Genomic DNA, 20433 nt, shown 5'->3' with positions numbered 1-20433 from the left:
GAGCAAGCAGAACTCTTGCAGGAGCTAGCAGAACTCTGGCAAGAGCTAGCAGAACTCTCGCAGGAGCTAGCAGAACTCTCGCTGGAGCTACTAGAACTCTCGTAGGAGCTAGCAGAACTCGCGCAGGAGCTAGCAGAACACTCGCGGGAACAAGCAGAACCCTCGCAGGAGCTAGCAGAACTCTCGCAGGAGCTAGCAGAACTCTCGCAGGAGCTAACAGAACTCTCACAGGAGCTAGCAGAACTCTCGTAGGAGCTAGCAGAGCTCTCGTAGGATCTTAGCAGAACTCTTGTAGGATCTTAGCAGAACTCTTGTAGGAGCTTAGCAGAACTCTCATGGGAGCTAGCAGAACTCTTGTAGGGGCGAGCAGAACTCTCGTAGGAGCTCGCAGAACTCTCGTAGGAGCAAGCAGAACTTTCGCAGGAGCTAGCAGAACTCTCGCAGGAGCTAACAGAACTCTCGTAGGAGCTAGCAGAACTCTCGCAGGAGCTAGCAGAGCTCTCGCAAGAGCTAGCAGAACTCTTGCAGGAACAAGCAGAACCCTCGCAGGAGCAAGCAGAACCCTCGCAGGAGCAAGCAGAACTCTCGCAGGAGCTAGCAGAACTCTTGCAGGAGCTAGCAGAACTCTCACAGGAGCTAGCAGAACTCTCGCAGGAGCAAGCAGAACTCTTGCAGAAGCTAGCAGAACTCTGGCAAGAGCTAGCAGAACTCTCGCATGAGCTAGCAGAACTCTCGCTCGAGCTAGTAGAACTCCCGTAGGAGCTAGCAGAACTCTCGCTGGAGCTAGGAGAACCCTCGCAGGAGCAAGCAGAACTCTCGCAGGAGCTAGCAGAACTCTCGCAGGAGCTAGCAGAACTCTCGCAGGAGCTAGCAGAACCCTCGCAGGAGCTAGCAGAACTCTCGCAGGAGCTAGCAGAACTCTCGCAGGAGCTAGCAGAACTTTCGCCGGAGCTAGCAGAACTCTCGCTGAAGCTAGCAGAACTCTCGCAGGAGCTAGCAGAACTTTCGCAGGAACTAGCAGAACTCTCGCGGGAACAAACAGAACCCTCGCAGGAGCAAGCAGAATTTCGCAGGAGCTAGCAGAACTCTCGCAGGAGCTAGCAGAACTCTCGCAGTAGCTAGCAGAACTCTTGCAGGAACTAGCAGAACTCTCGCTGAAGCTAGTAGAACTCTCGTAAGAGCTAGCAGAACTCTTGCAGGTGCTAGCAGAACTCTCGCAGGAGCTAGCAGAACTCTGGCAGGAGCTAGCAGAACTCTGTCAGGAGCTAGCAGAACTCTCGCAGGAGCTAACAGAACTCTCGTAGTAGCTACTAGAACTCTCGCAGGAGCTAGCAGAACTCTCTCAGGAACAAGCAGAACCCTTGCTGGAACAAGCAGAACCCTTGTAGGAGCTAGCAGAACTCTTGCAGGAGCTAGCAGAACTCTTGCAGGAGCTAGTAGAACTCTCGCAGCAGCTAGTAGAACTCTCGTAGGAGCTAGCAGAACTCTCGCAGGAGCTAGTAGAACTCTCGTAGTAGCTAGCAGAACTCTCGCAGGAGCTAGCAGAACTCTCGCAAGAGCTAGTAGAACTCTCGTAGTAGCTAGCAGAACTCTCGCAGGAGCTAGCAGAACTCTCGCAAGAGCTAGCAGAACTCTCGCCGGAGCTAGTAGAACTCCCGCAGGAGCTAGCAGAACTCTCGCAGGAGCTAACAGAACTCTCGCAGGAGCTAGCAGAACTCTCGCAGGAGCTAGCAGAACTCTCGTAGGAGCTAGCAGATCTTTCGTAGGAGCTAGCAGAACTCTCGTTGGAGCTTGCAGAACTCTCACAGGAGCTAGCAGAACTCTCGCAGGAGCTAGCAGAACTCTCGCAGGAGCTAGCAGAACTCTCGCAGGAGCTAGCAGAATTCTCGTAGGACCAAGCAGAACTCTCGTAGGAGCTAGCAGAACTTTTGCAGGAGATAGCAGAACTCTCGTAGGAGCTAGCAGAACTCTCATAGGAGCTAGAAGAACTCTCGTAATAGCTAGCAAAACTCTCGTAGGAGCAAGCAGAACTCTCGTAGGAGCTAACAGAACTCTCGTAGGAGCAAGCAGAACTCTCGTAGGAGCAAGCAGAACTCTCGTAGGAGCTAGCAGAACTCTCGTAGGAGCTAGCAGAACTCTCGTAGGAGCTAGCAGAACTCTCGCAGGAGCTAGCAGAACTCTCGTAGGTGCTAGCAGAACTCTCGTAGGAGCTTAGCAGAACTCTCGTAGGAGCTTAGCAGAACTCTCGCAGGAGCAATCAGAACTTTCGTAGGAGCTAGCAGAACTCTTGAAGGATCTAACAGAACTCTCGCAGGAGCTATTAGAACTCTCGCAGGAGCTAGCAGAACTCTTGTAGGATCTAACAGAACTCTCGCAGGAGCTAGTAGAACTTTCGCAGGAGCTAGCAGAACTCTCGCTGGAGCTAGCAGAACTCTCGCAGGAGCTAGCAGAACTCTCGCAGGAGCTAGCAGAACTCTTGCAGGAACAAGCAGAACCCTCGCAGGAGCAAACAGAACTCTTGCAGGAGCTAGTAGAACTTTCGCAGGAGCTAGCGGAACCCTCGCAGGAGTAAGCAGAACTCTCGTAGGAGCTAGCAGAACTCTTGCAGGAGCTAGTAGAACTCTCGCAGGAGCTAGCAGAACTCTCGCAGGAGCTAGCAGAACTCTGGCAGGAGCTAGCAGAACTCTCATAGGAGCAAGCAGAACTCTCGCAGGAGCTAGCAGAACTCTCGCAGGAGCAAGCAGAACTCTCACAGGAGCAAGCAGAACTCCCGCAGGAGCTAGCAGAATTCTCGCAGGAGCTAGCAGAAGTCTGGCAGAAGCTAGCAGAACTCGCAGGAGCTAGCAGAACTCTCGCATGAGCTAGCAGAACTCTCGTAGGAGCTAGCAGAACTCTCGTAGGAACAATCAGACCTCTCGTAGGAGCTAGCAGAAATCTCGTAGGAGCTAGCAGAACTCTCGTAGGAGCTAGCAGAACTCTCGTAGGAGTAAGCAGAGCTCTCGTAGGAGGTAGCAGAACTCTCGCAGGAGCTAGCAGGACTCTCGAAGGAGCTAGCAGAACTCTCGCAGGAGCTAGCAGAACTCTCGCAGGAGCTAGCAGAACTCTCGCAGGAGCTAGCAGAACTCTGGCAGGAGCTACCAGAACTCTCACAGGAGCAAGCAGAACTCTCGCAGGAGCAAGCTGAACTCTCACAGGAGCAAGCAGAACTCCCGCAGGAGCTAGCAGAACTCTGGCAGAAGCTAGCAGAACTCTCGCAAGAGCTAGCAGAACTCTCGCATGAGCTAGCAGAACTCTCGTAGGAGCTAGCAGAACTCTCGTAGGAGCTAGCAGAATTCTTGTAAGGGCTAGCAGAATTCTTGTAGGGGCTAGCCGAACTCTCGTAGGAGCTAGCAGAACTCTCGTAGGATTAAGCAGAGCTCTCGTAGGAGGTAACAGAACTTTCGTAGGAGCTAGCAGAACTTTCGTTGGAGATAGCAGAACTCTCGTAGGAGCTAGCAGAACTTTCGTTGGAGATAGCAGAACTTTCGTAGGAGCTAACAGAACTCTCGTAGGAGCATGCAGAACTCTCGTAGGAGCAAGCAGAACTCTCGTAGGAGCTAGCAAAACTCTCCTAGGAGCTAACAGAACTCTCGTAGGAGCAAGCAGAACTCTCGTAAGAGCAAGCAGAACTCTCGTAGGAGCTAGCAGAATTCTTGTAGGGGCTAGCAGAACTCTCGTAGGAACAATCAGACCTCTCGTAGGAGCTAACAGAACTCTCGTAGGAGCTAGCAGAACTCTCGTAGGAGCTAGCAGAACTCTCGTAGGAGTAAGCAGAGCTCTCGTAGGAGCTAGCAGAACTCTCGTAGGAGCTAGCAGAACTCTCGTAGGAGCTAGCAGAACTCTCGTAGGAGTAAGCAGAGCTCTCGTAGGAGGTAGCAGAACTCTCGCAGGAGAAAGCAGAACTTTCGTAGGAGCTAACAGAACTCTCGTAGGAGCTAGCAGAACTCTCGTAGGAGCTAGCAGAGCACTCGTAGGAGCTAGCAGAGCTCTCGTAGGAGCTAGCAGAACTTGGAGAGAAAAACACCAGCCTCCTGGGGGCAGGTACATGGCGAGGTAGGGCACCAGGGAGGTCACATTAACCGCAGTCACGCAAGACCAGTAAGGTACGAGGTCACCTCCAGGAGACCTAACCCTACATAGTTCGGGCAAAATGACCTCTGCAACATGTGCCTTGTTCAAATGTAACTTAGACAAGTGGCAATGCAATATTTTGTGACCAGAGGTTCCGTCTGGTGAATATGTTGATTCACGCTAATTTTTCTTATATTTGTCATTGTTTTTCAAGAGCAAATTGCCACCTTTCCAGGAACTCAATTATTTTCAGAATTATTCTGAGAAATGTACTGATGATGCTCTCTCATTATCTGAGATATCAGGTACCCTGTGTCATTATCTGAGATATCAGGTACCCTGTGTCATTATCTGAGATATCAGGTACCCTATGTCATTATCTGAGATATCAGGTACCCTGTGTCATTATCTGAGATATCAGGTACCCTATGTCATTATCTGAGATATCAGGTACCCTGTGTCATTATCTGAGATATCAGGTACCCTGTGTCATTATCTGAGATTTCAGGTACCTTCTGTCATTTACTCTTATATAAAGGGCCTCGTAGCCTGGTGGATAGCGCGCAGGACTCGTAATTCTGTGGCGCGGGTTCGATTCCCGCACGAGGCAGAAACAAATGGGCAAAGTTTCTTTCACCCTGAATGCCCCTGTTACCTAGCAGTAAATAGGTACCTGGGTGTTAGTCAGCTGTCACGGGCTGCTTCCTGGGGGTGGAGGCCTGGTCGAGGACCGGGCCGCGGGGACACTAAAAGCCCCGAAATCATCTCAAGATAACCTCAAGAAGATACTGAGATATCAGATACCTCTCTCTCTTTATCTAGGATATCAGGTACCTTCTGTCATTTCCTGAGCTATCAGATACTCTCTGTCATAATCTGAAGGGAGCCGGTCGGCCGAGCGGACAGCCTGCTGCACTTGTGATCCTGTGGTCCCGGGTTCGATCCCGGGCTCCGGCGAGAAGCAATAGGCAGACTTTCTTTCACCTGTTACCTAGCAGTAAAATAGGTACCTGGGTGTTAGTCAATTGTCACGGGCTGCTTCCTGGGGGTGGAGGCCTGGTCGAGGACCGGGCCGCGGGGACACTAAAGCCCCGAAATCATAGATAACCTCAAGTTAAGAGATGAAGATATCAGGTACCTTCTGCAATTACCTGATATATCAGAGGCCCTGTCATTACCTGAGATATCAGGTACCCTCTATTCTAACCTGATATATCAGGTACCCTCTGTCATTACCTGTGATATCAGTTATCCTGTTATTACTCGGGATATCAGGTACTCGGTCATTGCCTGAGCTATCAGCTATTCTCTGCCATTAAATGAAATATCAGGTATTCTCTATCTTTTCCTGAGATATCACGTATCCTCTGTCATTACCTGACTTATCAGATAACCTGCCATTACCTGAGATATCAGGTACCCTGTCATTATCAGAGTTAACATGTACCCTCTGTCATTGTCTGATATATCAGGTATCCTCTGTCATTGCCAGACTTATCAGATACCCTGTCATTACCTGAGATATCAGGTACCCTGTCATTATCTGATATATCAGGCACTCTCTGTCATTGCCTGAGATATCGGTACCCTCTGACATTTTCTGAGATATCAGGTACCCTTTGTTATAATCTGACATATCAGGTACCCTGTCATTACCTGAGATATCAGTACCCTCTGTCATTACCTGAGGTATCAGGTACCCTCTGTCATTGTCCGAGATATCAAATACCCTCTGCCATTGTCTGATATATCAGTACCCTATCATTGCCTGAGATATCAGGTACCCTTTGTCATTGTCTTAGATATCAGGTACCCTTGGTCATTGTCTGAGATATCAGTACCCTATCATTGCCTGAGATATCAGATACCCTTTGTCATTGTCTGAGATATCAGGTACCCTTGGTCATTGTCTGAGATATCAGGTACCCTCTGCCATTATCTGAGATATCAGGAACCCTGTCATTACCTGATACATGATCTGTGCTGTTTTAATATTGTCAATGCGATAAAGTCACAACTTTTGGCCCTGCTAATTGTGGCTTTAATTTAATAGTGTAAACACCAATTATCTATACTAAATTTTAATGACAGGCTTACATATTCTCCTCTGTTGCTTTATATATTTGTATGTACATATTATTTTGTGTTAATAGATCGTCGAGTTCTGCGATAGTCACACGCACGTCCCATTTGCTCCGACGAAACAAAACGACAAGTGCAATTATCGGTCGGTGTGGGAGGTGATGCTGGATCACCCAGACTTCAAGGACGGCGCGTAAGTATTTAATTATAATAGTTACATCATATATTTGGAATACTGACTATACTGATACAGATTATATGAGTACTGGTACAGGCGGGCTGCATCAACAGTGAGAGCAGCACAGGATCCCACCTCTCGTTCTTATGTTAAATAAGATGTCATATGTGACAGGAACCCCCCCATCAGCGGGGAACCAGACGAGCCATCAATCGCTGTGGTGAAGCAGGAGGCGGCCAGTTACGCCGTCGTCATGGACTATTCGGGCAGCATGTCCACAAATAACCGAATAGAAATGCTGCAGAAGACAGCTCAGAGGTGGTTGCTGCACGAGGCGCCCCACAACAGCTTAGTTTCACTCATAAGATTCTCGTAGGTATATATATAATATATATATATATATATATATATATATATATATATATATATATATATATATATATATATATATATATATATATATATATATATATATATCAGTATATTTTGGTAGCAGTCTTTCTTGTAAACATATATTATTAAATATGACCGAAAAAGTAAGATTAATAATTCTAACACGAATTTTCTCAATATTTGTTATGTTTTTTTTCACTGTCGATGGTAATTGAAAAATCAATTCTCCAAAATTCATTATTATTTCTAGTCTAGACTAGAAATAAAAATGAATTTTGGGGAACTGATTTTTCAATTACCATCGACAGTGAAAAGAAACATAAGATATATTGAGAAAATCCGTGTTAGAATTATTTATCTTACTCTTTCGGTCATTTTTATTAATAAATATATATATATATATATATATATATATATATATATATATATATATATATATATATATATACATATATTAGTATATTTTGGTAGCAGTCTTTCCTGTAGACATATATTATTAAATATGACCGAAAAAGTAAGATTAATAATTCTAACACGAATTTTTTCAATCTTTCGTACATTTCTTTTCACTGTTGGAGGTAAATCAAAAATCAATTCTCCAAAATTCATTTTTATTTCTAGTCTGACGCGACACGAGCGCGTTTCGTAAAACTTATTACATTTTCAAAGACTTTAGTTCACAAATACACAACTGAATAGAACTTACGCATCTCCGATTTTATATCTACATTTGAGTGAGGTGGAAGGGGTGATGTGGCATTAACACAAGACAGAACAAGAGTATTAATAGGGTATTAATTTCATCAACACAAGACAGAACACGAAACAATGGATATTGAATAGAAGTGTTTGTAGAAAGCCTATTGGTCCATATTTTTTGATGCTTCTATATTGGAGCGGAGTCTTGAGGTGGGTAGAATATAGTTGTGCAATAATTGGCTGTTGATTGCTGGTGTTGACTTCTTGATGTGTAGTGCCTCGCAAACGTCAAGCCGCCTGCTATCACTGTATCTATCGATGATTTCTGTGTTGTTTACTAGGATTTCTCTGGCGATGGTTTGGTTGTGGGAAGAGATTATATGTTCCTTAATGGAGCCCTGTTGCTTATGCATCGTTAAACGCCTAGAAAGAGATGTTGTTGTCTTGCCTATATACTGGGTTTTTTGGAGCTTACAGTCCCCAAGAGGGCATTTGAAGGCATAGACGACGTTAGTCTCTTTTAAAGCGTTCTGTTTTGTGTCTGGAGAGTTTCTCATGAGTAGGCTGACCGTTTTTCTGGTTTTATAGTAAATCGTCAGTTGTATCCTCTGATTTTTGTCTGTAGGGATAACGTTTCTATTAACAATATCTTTCAGGACCCTTTCCTCCGTTTTATGAGCTGTGGAAAAGAAGTTCCTGTAAAATAGTCTAATAGGGGGTATAGGTGTTGTGTTAGTTGTCTCTTCAGAGGTTGCATGGCTTTTCACTTTCCTTCTTATGATGTCTTCGACGAAACCATTGGAGAAGCCGTTATTGACTAGGACCTGCCTTACCCTACACAGTTCTTCGTCGACTTGCTTCCATTCTGAGCTGTGGCTGAGAGCACGGTCGACATATGCGTTAACAACACTCCTCTTGTACCTGTCTGGGCAGTCGCTGTTGGCATTTAGGCACATTCCTATGTTTGTTTCCTTAGTGTAGACTGCAGTGTGGAAACCTCCGCCCTTTTCCATGACTGTTACATCTAGAAAGGGCAGCTTCCCATCCTTTTCCATCTCGTAAGTGAAACGCAGCACGGAACTCTGCTCATGAGCAGAGTTCTTTTTCAGAGAACTTTGAGCAGAGTTCCGTGCTGCGTTTCACTTACGAGATGGAAAAGGATTGGAAGCTGCCCTTTCTAGATGTAACAGTCATGGAAAAGGGCGGAGGTTTCCACACTGCACACTATATATATATATATATATATATATATATATATATATATATATATATATATATATATATATATATATATATATATATATATATATATATATGTCGTACCTAGTAGCCAGAATGCACTTCTCGGCCTACTATGCAAGGCCCGATTTGCCTAATAAGCCAAGTTTTCCTGAATTAATATATTTTCTCTAATTTTTTTCTTATGAAATGATAAAGCTACCCATTTCATTATGTATGAGGTCAATTTTTTTTATTGAAGTTAAAATTAACATAGATATATGACCGAATCTAACCAACCCTACCTAACCTAACCTAACCTATCTTTATAGGTTAGGTTAGGTTAGGTAGCCGAAAAAGTTAGGTTAGGTAGTCGAAAAACAATTAATTCATGAAAACTTGGCTTATTAGGCAAATCGGGCCTTGTATAGTAAGCTGAGAAGATGATTCTTGCTACTAGGTACGACATATATATATATATATATATATATATATATATATGTATATATATATATATATATATATATATATATATATATATATATACATATATATATATATATATATATATATAGATAGGCAGTGAACGACAAAATAATCTATGGAGAATATACAGTCATATTCAGTGAAACATATATACGAGTTAGTTGTACAAGAGTATATTTCAAGTTGACAGAGATGACAAGTTGATTTTATCAATTAAATAAAAATGAAGGATGGACAAATGTTGTTAAACTTATTTTTCACTAATTATTCATAAATATAAGAGATATGGTGTGTGGAACAGGAGCAGCCCGGCCAGGGTGTTGGCGCCTCTCACCAAGCTGACAGACAACACAACCAGACAAGCTCTAGCCAACATGATCCTCACCGACACCACCGGAGCCACCAGCATTGGTTCCGGGATGAGGGCGGCCGTCCAGGTAGGCATCGTTGACAGGCCTTTCTTACAGTAGAGGAAGAGTTGAAGTGCACTGACGATTACTAATATGCTATAAGACTTGAGACAAGTGAAAACAAGGCAGAGTTGGCAAGTGGTTCTTGTCACATTATACTAATGTGGTGTTCATATCATGCACATTTATACAGTAGAGTAGATCATTAAATAAGAGAAGTAAAAGTACACTCATATTTATGAATTACAAATTAAATTATATTTCTCAGTTTGTTTTTGGCATGATGGCTAGGACAGTCCAAGAGCAACATTTGTACATTATCAATAAAGATAGCTCCCTGGATAGTTCGAGCAGGAGCCCGTCACCAAGCTATGGCTTGGTGACGGGTTGTTGTTCAGTTCAGAGTTTCGCTGACTCTCAATTGTAGAGTTCGAGTGACAACGTTTGGGGTGAAAGGCTGTAATAGGTAAAGGAGAGAGAGAGGGAGTGTTTGGGGTGTAAGACAGGAATGGGTATGAGTGGGAGGAAGAGTGTTTTAGGTGAAAGGCAGTAATAGGAAAGGGAGGGAGGGAGGGAGTGTTCGGGATGCAAGACGGGAACAAACGTGTTGGAGAGTAAACGAGAGAGAAATGTCTTAATTAAGCATGTCAGTCCTCTCGAGAGCACCTCAGCTACTGTATTTATGGTGCGCCATACAGGAAGGGGTAAGAGAAATAGGTATAACCTGGCAGGCCTGAATCATTGCGACTAACACTTTTTGCTGACATTGGCTTACAGGTGCTGGCTGGGAAGAGTAACAAGAACATGCTCCTGATCACCGACGGAGAAGAGAACGAGTCTCCGCGCATTAATGATGTCATAGAGGAGGTGATACAAGCTCGCATCTGCGTCATTACTGTGGCCTTCGGGTGAGTCCGCAGCCTACTACAGCCCAGTAACTTTCCCAGGTCAAACATTATGAAAATCATGCTTACTAATGATTATCTACTTGTGCTTCTTTCAGTTGAACAAAAAACTAAATTGGATTTTATATTAATTTAACCATCGGAAGACATAATAAGTCATGTATTAAAAAATGTTCAACATTCAGTCATAGCAGTCTCTGAGATATTCCGGGCAATAAAGTGGCACTTGCAGAAAAAACATTAACTGTAAGTGTCAGCCCAGTGTCAGCGATTATATCAAAGGACACACACACACACACGCACACACACGCACACAAACACACAAACACACACACACACACACACACACACACACACACACACACACACACACACACACACACACACACACACACACACACACACACACACACACACACACACAAGGGACCGACAAGAACGAGAGGAGGGGATGAACCAGCCTTGCTTGATCTGATATTTACCCTAAATGAGTCGGATATAAGGGAATTTAAGTTGGAAGCCCCCTTGGGAATGAGTGATCATAGTGTATTGAGCTTTGAGTACCTGGTTGAGCTAGGAATTATCACCCCAAAAAAGAACTGGGAAACAAAGGGCTAGCGTACCGAAAGGGAAACTATGAGGAGATGCAGTCTCCGTGGTGTAGTGGTAAGACACTCGCCTGGCGTTCCGCGAGCGCTATGTCATGGGTTCATATCCTGGCCGGGGAGGATTTACTGGGCGCAATTCCTTAACTGTAGCCTCTGTTTAACGCAACAGTAAAATGTGTACTTGGATGAAAAAACGATTCTTCGCGGCAGGGGATCGTATTCCAGGGACCATAGGATTAAGGACTTGCCCGAAACGCTACGCGTACTAGTGTCTGTACAAGAATGTAACAACTCTTGTATATATCTCAAAAAAAAAAAAAAAAAAAAAAAAAAAAAAAAAAAAAAAAAAAAAAAAAAAAAAAAAAAAAAAAAAAAAAAAAAAAAATCCTATGCGATATACATTGGGACACAGAACTCGGAACCAAGTCCGTACAAGACATGATGGACTATGTCACCCAAAAATGTCAGGAGGCTGTAAGCAGGTTTGTCCCAGCCCAACAGGAAAAAACAGAGAAACAAAGGAAGAATCCGTGGTTTAATAGGGAATGTATGAAGGCAAAGGAGCTGAACAAAAGGGCATGGAGGAACTTCCGTAATAACAGAACACCAGAAAGTAGAGAGAGATACCAGAGAACCAGGAACGAGTATGTTAGTGTGAGAAGAGCTGCTGAGAAAAGGTATGAAAATGATATAGCTAATAAAGCCAAGACCGAACCAAAGCTACTACACAGTCACATCAGGAGGAAGACAACAGTGAATTAACAGGTGATGAAACTTAGGGTGGGCGAGGACAGGTACACAGAGAATGACAAAGAGGTGTGTGAAGAACTGAACAAAAGGTTCCAGGAGGTCTTTACAATAGAACAGGGAGAAGTCACGGCGCTAGGAGAGGTGGCAGCAAACCAGGTGACCTTGGAAAGGTTCGAAATTACAAGAGATGAGGTCAAGAAGCACCTATTGGAGCTGGATGTGAGAAAAGCTGTTGGGCCGGATGGAATCTCACCATGGGTATTGAAAGAGTGTGCAGGAGAACTTTGCTTGCCACTCTCCATAGTGTATAGTAGGTCACTGGAAACGGGAGACCTACCAGAAGTATGGAAGACTGCTAATGTAGTACCACTATTTAAAAAGGGTGACAGACAAGAGGCACTGAACTACAGGCCAGTGTCCTTAACTTGTATACCATGCAAGGTGATGGAGAAGATTGTGAGAAAAAACCTAGTAACACATCTGGAGAGAAGAGACTTCGTGACAACCCATCAACATGGGTTCAGGGAGGGTAAATCTTGCCTTACAGGCTTGATAGAATTCTATGATCAGGTGACAAAGATTAAGCAAGAAAGAGAAGGATGGACGGACTGCATTTTTTTGGACTATCGGAAAGCCTTTGACACAGTACCCCATAAAAGGTTGATGCATAAGCTGGAGAAACAGGCAGGAGTAACTGGTAGGGCGCTCCAGTGGATAAGGGAGTACCTAAGCAATAGGAAGCAGAGAGTTATAGTGAGGGGTGAGACCTCAGAATGGCGTGAAGTCACCAGTGGAGTCCCACAGGGCTCTGTGCTTGGACCTGTTTCTGATATACGTAAATGATCTCCCAGAGGGTATAGACTCATTCCTCTCAATGTTTGCTGACGACGCCAAAATTATGAGAAGGATTAAGACAGAGGAGGACAGCTTGAGGCTTCAAGAAGACCTGGACAAGCTGCAGGAATGGTCGAACAAATGGATGTTAGAGTTTAACCCAAGCAAATGTAATGTAATGAAGATAGGGGTAGGAAGCAGGAGACCAGATACAAGGTATCACTTGGGAGATGAAATACTTCAAGAGTCAGAGAGAGAGAAAGACCTGGGGGTTGATATCACGCCAGACCTGTCTCCTGAAGCTCATATCAAGAGGATAACATCAGCAGCATATGCCAGGTTGGCTAACATAAGAACAGCCTTTAGAAACTTGTGTAAGGAATCTTTCAGAACATTATATACCACATATGTCAGACCAATCCTGGAATATGCGGCTCCAGCATGGAGTCCATATCTAGTCAAGCATAAGACTAAACTGGAAAAAGTTCAAAGGTTTGCCACCAGACTAGTACCCGAGCTGAGAGGTATGAGCTACGAGGAGAGACTACGGGAATTGAACCTCACTCCGTTGGAAGACAGAAGAGTTAGGGGGGACATGATCACCACATTCAAGATTCTCAAGGGAATCGACAGGGTTGATAAAGACAGGCTATTTAACACAAGGGGCACACGCACTAGGGGACACAGGTGGAAACTGAGTGTCCAAACGAGCCACAGAGATATTAGACAGAACTTTTTTAGTGTCAGAGTGGTTGACAAATGGAATGCATTAGGAAGCAATGTGGTGGAGGCTGACTCCATACACAGTTTCAAGTGTAGATATGATAGAGCCCAATAGGCTCAGGAACCTGTACACCTGTTGATTGACGGTTGAGAGGCGGGACCAAAGAGCCAGAGCTCAACCCCCGCAAGCACAACTAGGTGAGTACAACTAGGTGAGTACACACACACACACACACACACACACACACACACACACACACACACACACACACACACACACACACACACACATACACACACACACACACACACACACACACACACACACACACACACACACACACATAAGAGAGGGAATAGCTAACCAGGAACCACTGGAAGAGTTTAAGATTACAAGCGGGGAAGTAAGGAAGTGTTTACTAGAGTTGGATGTGACAAAGGCTATAGGCCCAAGTGGAATTGTATCCAGTATCCAGTATCCCATTGGATACTAAAGGAAGGAGCAGAAGAACTGTGCCTACCACTCTCCATAGTGTATGACAAATCTCTGGCAACAGGGGAACTGCCAGAAATTTGGAAAGCAGCTAACGTAGTCCCGATATACAAGAAAGGGGATAGACAGGAGACACTGAATTACAGGCCAGTGTTCCTAACCTGCATACCATGCAAGCTGATGGAGAAGATTGTGCGAAGAAAGCTATTGGAGCACCTGGAGCGAAAGAACTTTGTAACACAGCATCAACATGGATTCAGGGATGGCAGGTCCTGCCTCACAGGGTTACTTGAATTCTACGACCAGGCAACAAAAATAAGGCAAGAAAGAGAAGGGTGGGCAGACTGCATATTTGTGGATTGTCAGAAAGCCTTTGATACAATGCCACACAAGAGGCTAGTGAAAAAGCTGGAGATGCAGGCTGAAGTGAAAGGGAAGGTACTCCGTTGGATACAGGAGTACCTAAGCAACAGGAGACAACGAGTCAGTGTGAGGGGTGAGGTCTCAGATTGGCGAGACGTTACAAGTGGAGTCCCGCAGGGGTCAGTCCTTGGACCTATACAGTTTCTGATATATGTAAATGATCTCCCAGAGGGTATAGAATCGTTTCTCTCAATGTTTGCCGATGATGCAAAAATTATGAGGAGGATTGAAACTGAGGACGATAGTAGGAGGCTACAAGATGACCTAGACAGACTGAGTGAATGGTCCAACAAACGGCTGTTGAAGTTCAACCCGAGTAAATGCAAAGTAATGAAACTAAGCGGTGGAAACAGGAGGCCAGTCAAAGGATACAGAATAGGAGATGAAGTACTTAATGAAATGGACAGAGAGAAAGATCTAGGAGTTGATATCACACCAAACCTGTCTGCTGAAGCCCACATAAAAAGAATAATGTCTGCGGCATATGCGAGGCAGGCTAACATCAGAACGGCGTTCAGGAACCTGTGTAAGGAATCATTCAGAATCTTGTACACCACATATGTAAGACCAATGCTGGAGTATGCGGCCCCAGCATGAAGCCCGTATCTTGTCAAGCACAAGACGAAGCTGGAAAAAGTCCAAAGGTATGCCACTAGACCAGAATTAAGAGGCATGAGTTACGAGGAAAGGCTGCGGGAAATGCACCTTACGACACTGGAAGACTGAAGAGTAAGGGGAGACATGACCACAACCTACAAAATCCTCAGAGGAATCGACCGGGTAAACAAGGATAAACTATTCAACACTGGTGGGACGCGAACAAGGGGACACAGGTGGAAACTGAGTACCCACATGAGCCACAGAGACGTTAGAAGGAACTTTTTCAGTGTCAGAGTAGTTAACGGATGGAATGCATTGGGCAGTGATGTGGTGGAGGCTGACTCCATACACAGTTTTAAATGTAGATATGATAGAGCCCAGTAGGCTCAGGAATCTGTACACCAGTTGATTGACAGTTGAGAGGCTGGACCAAAGAGGCAAAGCTCAACCCCCGCAAGCACAAATAAGTAAGTACAAATAGGTGAGTACACACACACACACACACACACACACACACACACACACACACACACACACACACACACACACATTATTATGACTATTATGTTATGAGGAGAGAGAAGGAAGAGGTGGCTGTGGTGTAGCCCTGCTGGTAAGAAAAGGTTGGGATTTTGAGGAGTTGGTTGTTCAGGGATGTGAAGGTTTCAGTGACTACATAATAGGAACAATAACAACTGGAGGGCAAAAAATTATAGTCGTTCTCATATATAATCCACCACCAAATGACAGAAGACCCAGACAGGAATATGATAGAAACAATATGGCCACCATTAACATAATAGAGAGAGCAGCTTTTGTTGCTAGCAGGAATGGATGTGGACTGAATCATGGGAGACTTCAACCATGGGAAGATAGATTGGGAGAACAGAGACCCGCATGGAGTACCAGAAACATGGAGAGCTAAGCTGCTGGACGTGGCAACAAAAAATTTTCTAAGCCAGCACATCAAGGATCCAACAAGAATGAGAAGAGAAGATGAACCAGCAATGCTTGATCTGATATTTACCCTAAATGAGTGGGATATAAGGGAAGTCAAGATGGAAGCACCCTTGGGAATGAGTGATCACAGTGTATTGAACTTTGAGTACCTGGTAGAGCTAGGAATTATCCCCCCCAAAAAAAGAACTAGGAAACAAAAGGCTGGCATACCGAAAGGGAAATTATGAGGAGATGAGAAGCTTCCTAAGGGAAATACCTTGGGACACAGACCTCAGAGCTACGTCTGTACAAGATATGATGGACTATGTCACCCAAAAGTGTCAGGAGGCAGTAAGCAGATACATCCCGGCCCGAAAGGAAAAATCCGAGAAGCAAAAGAAGAATCCATGGTATAATAGGGCATGTATGGAAGCAAAGAAACTGAACAAAAGGGGCGTGGAGGAACTGTCGGAATAACAAAACACCAGAAAGCAGAGAGAGAGATACCAGAGAACCAGGAATGAGTATGTTAGGGTGAGAAGAGAAGCAGAGTAAAGTTATGAAAATGATATAGCAAACAAAGCCAAGACCGAACCAAAGCTACTCCACAGTCACATCAGAAGAAAAACAACAGTGAAAGAACAGGTATTGAAACTTAGAACAGGCGAGGACAGGTATACAGAGAATGACAAAGAGGTGTGTGAAGAACTCAACAAGAGGTTCCAAGAGGTCTTCACAACAGAACAAGGTGAGGTCACTGTGCTAGGAGAAAGGGAAGTAAACCAGGCGGCCTTGGAAGAGTTCGAAATTACGAGAGAGGAGGTCAAGAGACACCTGCTGGATCTGGATATTAGAAAGGCTGTTGGTCCGCCATGGGTACTGAAAGAGTGTGCAGAGGAACTTTGCTTGCCACTCTCCATAGTGTATAGTAGGTCACTGGAGACGGGAGACCTACCAGAAATATGGAAGAAGGCGAATGTGGTCCCAGTATACAAAAAGGGCGACAATATACAAAAAGAGGCACTGAACTATAGGCCAGTGTCCTTGACTTGTATACCATGCAAGGTGATGGAGAAGATAGTGAGAAAAAACCTGGTAGCACATCTGGAGAGAAGGGACTTCGTGACAAATCGCCAACATGGGTTCAGGGAGGGTAAATCTTGCCTGACAGCCTAAATAGAATTCTACGACCAGGTGACAAAGATTAAGCAAGAAAGAGAGGGCTGGGCGGACTGCATTTTCTTGGATTGTCGGAAAGCCTTTGACACAGTACCGCATAAGAGGCTGATACATAAGCTGGAGAGACAGGCAGGTGTAGCTGGTAAGGTGCTCCAGTGGATAAGGGAGTACCTAAGCAATAGGAAGCAGAGAGTTACGGTGAGGGGTGAGACCTCCGATTGGCGTGAAGTCACCAGTTGAATCCCACAGGGTTCTGTACTCGGTCCTATCTTGTTTCTGATATATGTAAATGATCTCCAGGAGGGTATAGATTCCTTTCTCTCAATGTTTGCGGACGATGCTAAAATTATGAGAAGGATTAAGACAGAGGAGGACTGTTTGAGGCTTCAAGAAGACCTAGACAAACAGAAGGAATGGTCGAACAAATGGCTGTTAGAGTTTAACCCAACCAAATGTAATGTAATGAAGATTGGTGTAGGGAGCAGGAGGCCAAATACAAGGTATCATCTGGGAGAGGAAATTCTTCAGGAGTCAGAGAAAGAAAAAGACTTGGGAGTTGATATCACGCTAGACCTGTCTCCTGCAACCCATATGCAGAGGATAACATCAGCGGCATATGCCAGGCTGGCCAACATACGAACGGCATTCAGAAACTTGTGTAAAGAATCATTCAGAACTTTGTATACCACATATGTCAGGCCAATCCTGGAGTATGCAGCCCCAGCATGGAGTCCATATCTAGTCAAGGATAAGACTAAACTGGAAAAGGTTCAAAGGTTTGCCACCAGACTAGTACCCGAGCTGAGATGTATGAGCTACGAGGAGAGACTACGGGAATTAAAACTCACTTCGCTGAAAGACAGAAGAGTTAGGGGGACATGATCACCACATTCAAGATTCTCAAGGGAATTGATAGGGTAGATAAAGACAGGCTATTTAACACAAGGGGCACACGCACTAGGGGATACAGGTGGAAACTGAGCGCCCAAATGAGCCACAGATATATTAGAAAGAACTTTTTTAGTGTCAGAGTGGTTGACAAATGGAATGCATTAGGAGGTGATGTGGTGGAGGCTGACTCCATACACAGTTTCAAGTGTAGATAGAATAGAGCCCAGTAGGCTCAGGAACCTGTACACCTGTTGATTGACGGTTGAGAGGTGGGACCAAAGAGCCAGAGCTCAACCCATAGCAAACACAACTAGGTGAGTACACACACACACACACACACACACACACAACTGAGTAAAAGAACATGGAGAAACTACAGAAATAACAGAACACCAGAGAGCAGGGAGAGGTACCAGAGGGCCAGAAATGAGTACATCAGAGTGAGGAGGGAAGCAGAGAGACAATTTGAAAATGACATCGCGAGTAAAGCCAAGACCCAACCAAAGCTGCTCCACAGCCATATCAGGAGGAAAACAGCAGTGAAGGAACAAGTGATGAAGCTGCGGAAAGGGGAGAACAGATACACAGAGAATGACAAGGAGGTGTGTGAAGAACTCAACAAGAGATTCCAGGAGGTCTTCACAATAGAACAAGGAGAAGCCCCTGCACTAAATGAGGAGGCGGCAACCTTGGAAACCTTGGAGGAATTTGACCTCACCAGTGATGAGGTCAAAAGGTGTCTGCTGGAGCTAGATGTGACAAAGGCTGTTGGGCCTGATAGAATCTCACCATGGATACTAAAGGAAGGTGCAGAAGCACTAAGTGTGCCACTCTCTATGGTGTATAACATGTCACTGGAAACAGGAGACTTACCAGAAAGTTGGAAGACAGCTAACGTGGTCCCAATATACAAAAAGGGTGACAGGCAAGAGGCACTGAATTACAGGCCAGTTTCCTTAACTTGTATACCATGCAAGGTGCTAGAGAAGATCGTGAGGAAAAGGCTCGTAGAGCATCTGGAGGGAAATAACTTTGTAACGCACTACCAACATGGGTTCAGAGATGGTAAATCGTGCCTCACAGGTTTAATAGAATTTTATGACCAGGCAACGAAAATTAGGCAGGAAAGAGAAGGGTGGGCCGACTGCATTTTCCTGGATTGCCAAAAAGCCTTCGACACAGTACCCCATAAAAGGCTGTTAAAAAAGTTGGAGCAACAGGCAGGAGTAAAAGGGAAGGTGCTCCAGTGGATAAGGGAGTACTTAAGCAACAGGAAACAGCGAGTAACGGTGAGGGGGAAGACATCAGAGTGGCGAGATGTCACCAGCGGAGTCCCACAGGGCTCAGTACTTGGACCCATCCTGTTTCTAATATATGTGAACGATCTTCCAGAGGGAATAGACTCATTCCTCTCGATGTTTGCTGATGATGCAAAAATTATGAGAAGAATCAAGACGGATGAAGATAGACAGAGACTACAGGATGACCTGGATAAACTGGAGGAATGGTCTAGAAAATGGCTGCTGAAGTTCAACTCTGGAAAGTGTAAGGTGATGAAATTAGGCGAAGGGAGCAGGAGGCTGAACACAAGGCATCATCTGGGAGGGGAAATCCTGCAAGAATCAAATAGAGAGAAGGATCTGGGGGTTGATATCACACCGAACCTGTCCCCAGAGGCTCACATCAAAAGAATATCATCAGCGGCATATGCTAGACTGGCCAACATAAGAACTGCCTTCAGAAACTTGTGTAAGGAATCTTTCAGAACCCTGTATACCACTTATGTGAGACCAATCCTGGAGTATGCAGCTCCAGCCTGGAGTCCATACCTAGTTAAACACAAGACAAAGTTAGAGAAGATTCAGCGGTATGCCACCAGGCTCGTCCCGGAACTGAGAGGATTGAGCTACGAGGAAAGGCTAAAGGAGCTGAACCTCACATCCCTGGAAAACAGAAGAGTAAGGGGAGACATGACAACCACCTACAAAATTCTCAGGGTGGACAAAGACAAACTCTTCAGCACGGGTGGGACACGAACAAGGGGACACAGGTGGAAACTTAGTACCCAGATGAGCCACAGAGACGTTAGAAAGAATTTTTTCAGTGTCAGAGTAGTTAATAAATGGAATGCACTAGGAAGTGATGTGGTGGAGGCTGACTCCATACACAGTTTCAAATGTAGGTATGATAGAGCCCAGTAGGCTCAGGAATCTGTACACCAGTTGATTGACAGTTGAGAGGCGGGACCAAAGAGCCAAAGCTCAACCCCCGCAAGCACAATTAGGTGAGTACACACACACACACACACACACACACACACACACACACACACACACACACATATATATATGTATATATATATATATATATATATATATATATATATATATATATATATATATATATATATATATATATATATATATATATAGACGGAGGACGGAGGAGGGGGACGCGACACGTGGTGAGCAAGGTCCTACACTTGAACCAATTTCAACGAGGATCACGATGC

At 44.7% G+C, this 20433-nt stretch overlaps 1 protein-coding gene across 1 annotated transcript in view; it reads left to right on the top strand.

The window, feature by feature from the left end:
- The window catches only part of LOC123756883 (calcium-activated chloride channel regulator 1), a 125597-nt gene that overhangs the window by 54579 nt on the left and 50585 nt on the right, over positions 1-20433 (top strand). Inside the window, exons 7-10 of the mRNA XM_045740284.2 lie at positions 6264-6385; positions 6545-6742; positions 9468-9603; positions 10354-10484. Of these exons, the coding sequence (XP_045596240.2) occupies positions 6264-6385; positions 6545-6742; positions 9468-9603; positions 10354-10484 (587 nt within the window). The remainder of the gene's footprint in view (positions 1-6263; positions 6386-6544; positions 6743-9467; positions 9604-10353; positions 10485-20433) is intronic.

The sequence above is a fragment of the Procambarus clarkii genome, chromosome 26 (genome assembly GCF_040958095.1).
Source record: "Procambarus clarkii isolate CNS0578487 chromosome 26, FALCON_Pclarkii_2.0, whole genome shotgun sequence".
Taxonomy (NCBI): Eukaryota; Metazoa; Arthropoda; class Malacostraca; order Decapoda; family Cambaridae; genus Procambarus; species Procambarus clarkii.
This window is presented reverse-complemented; position numbering and strand designations above follow the sequence as displayed.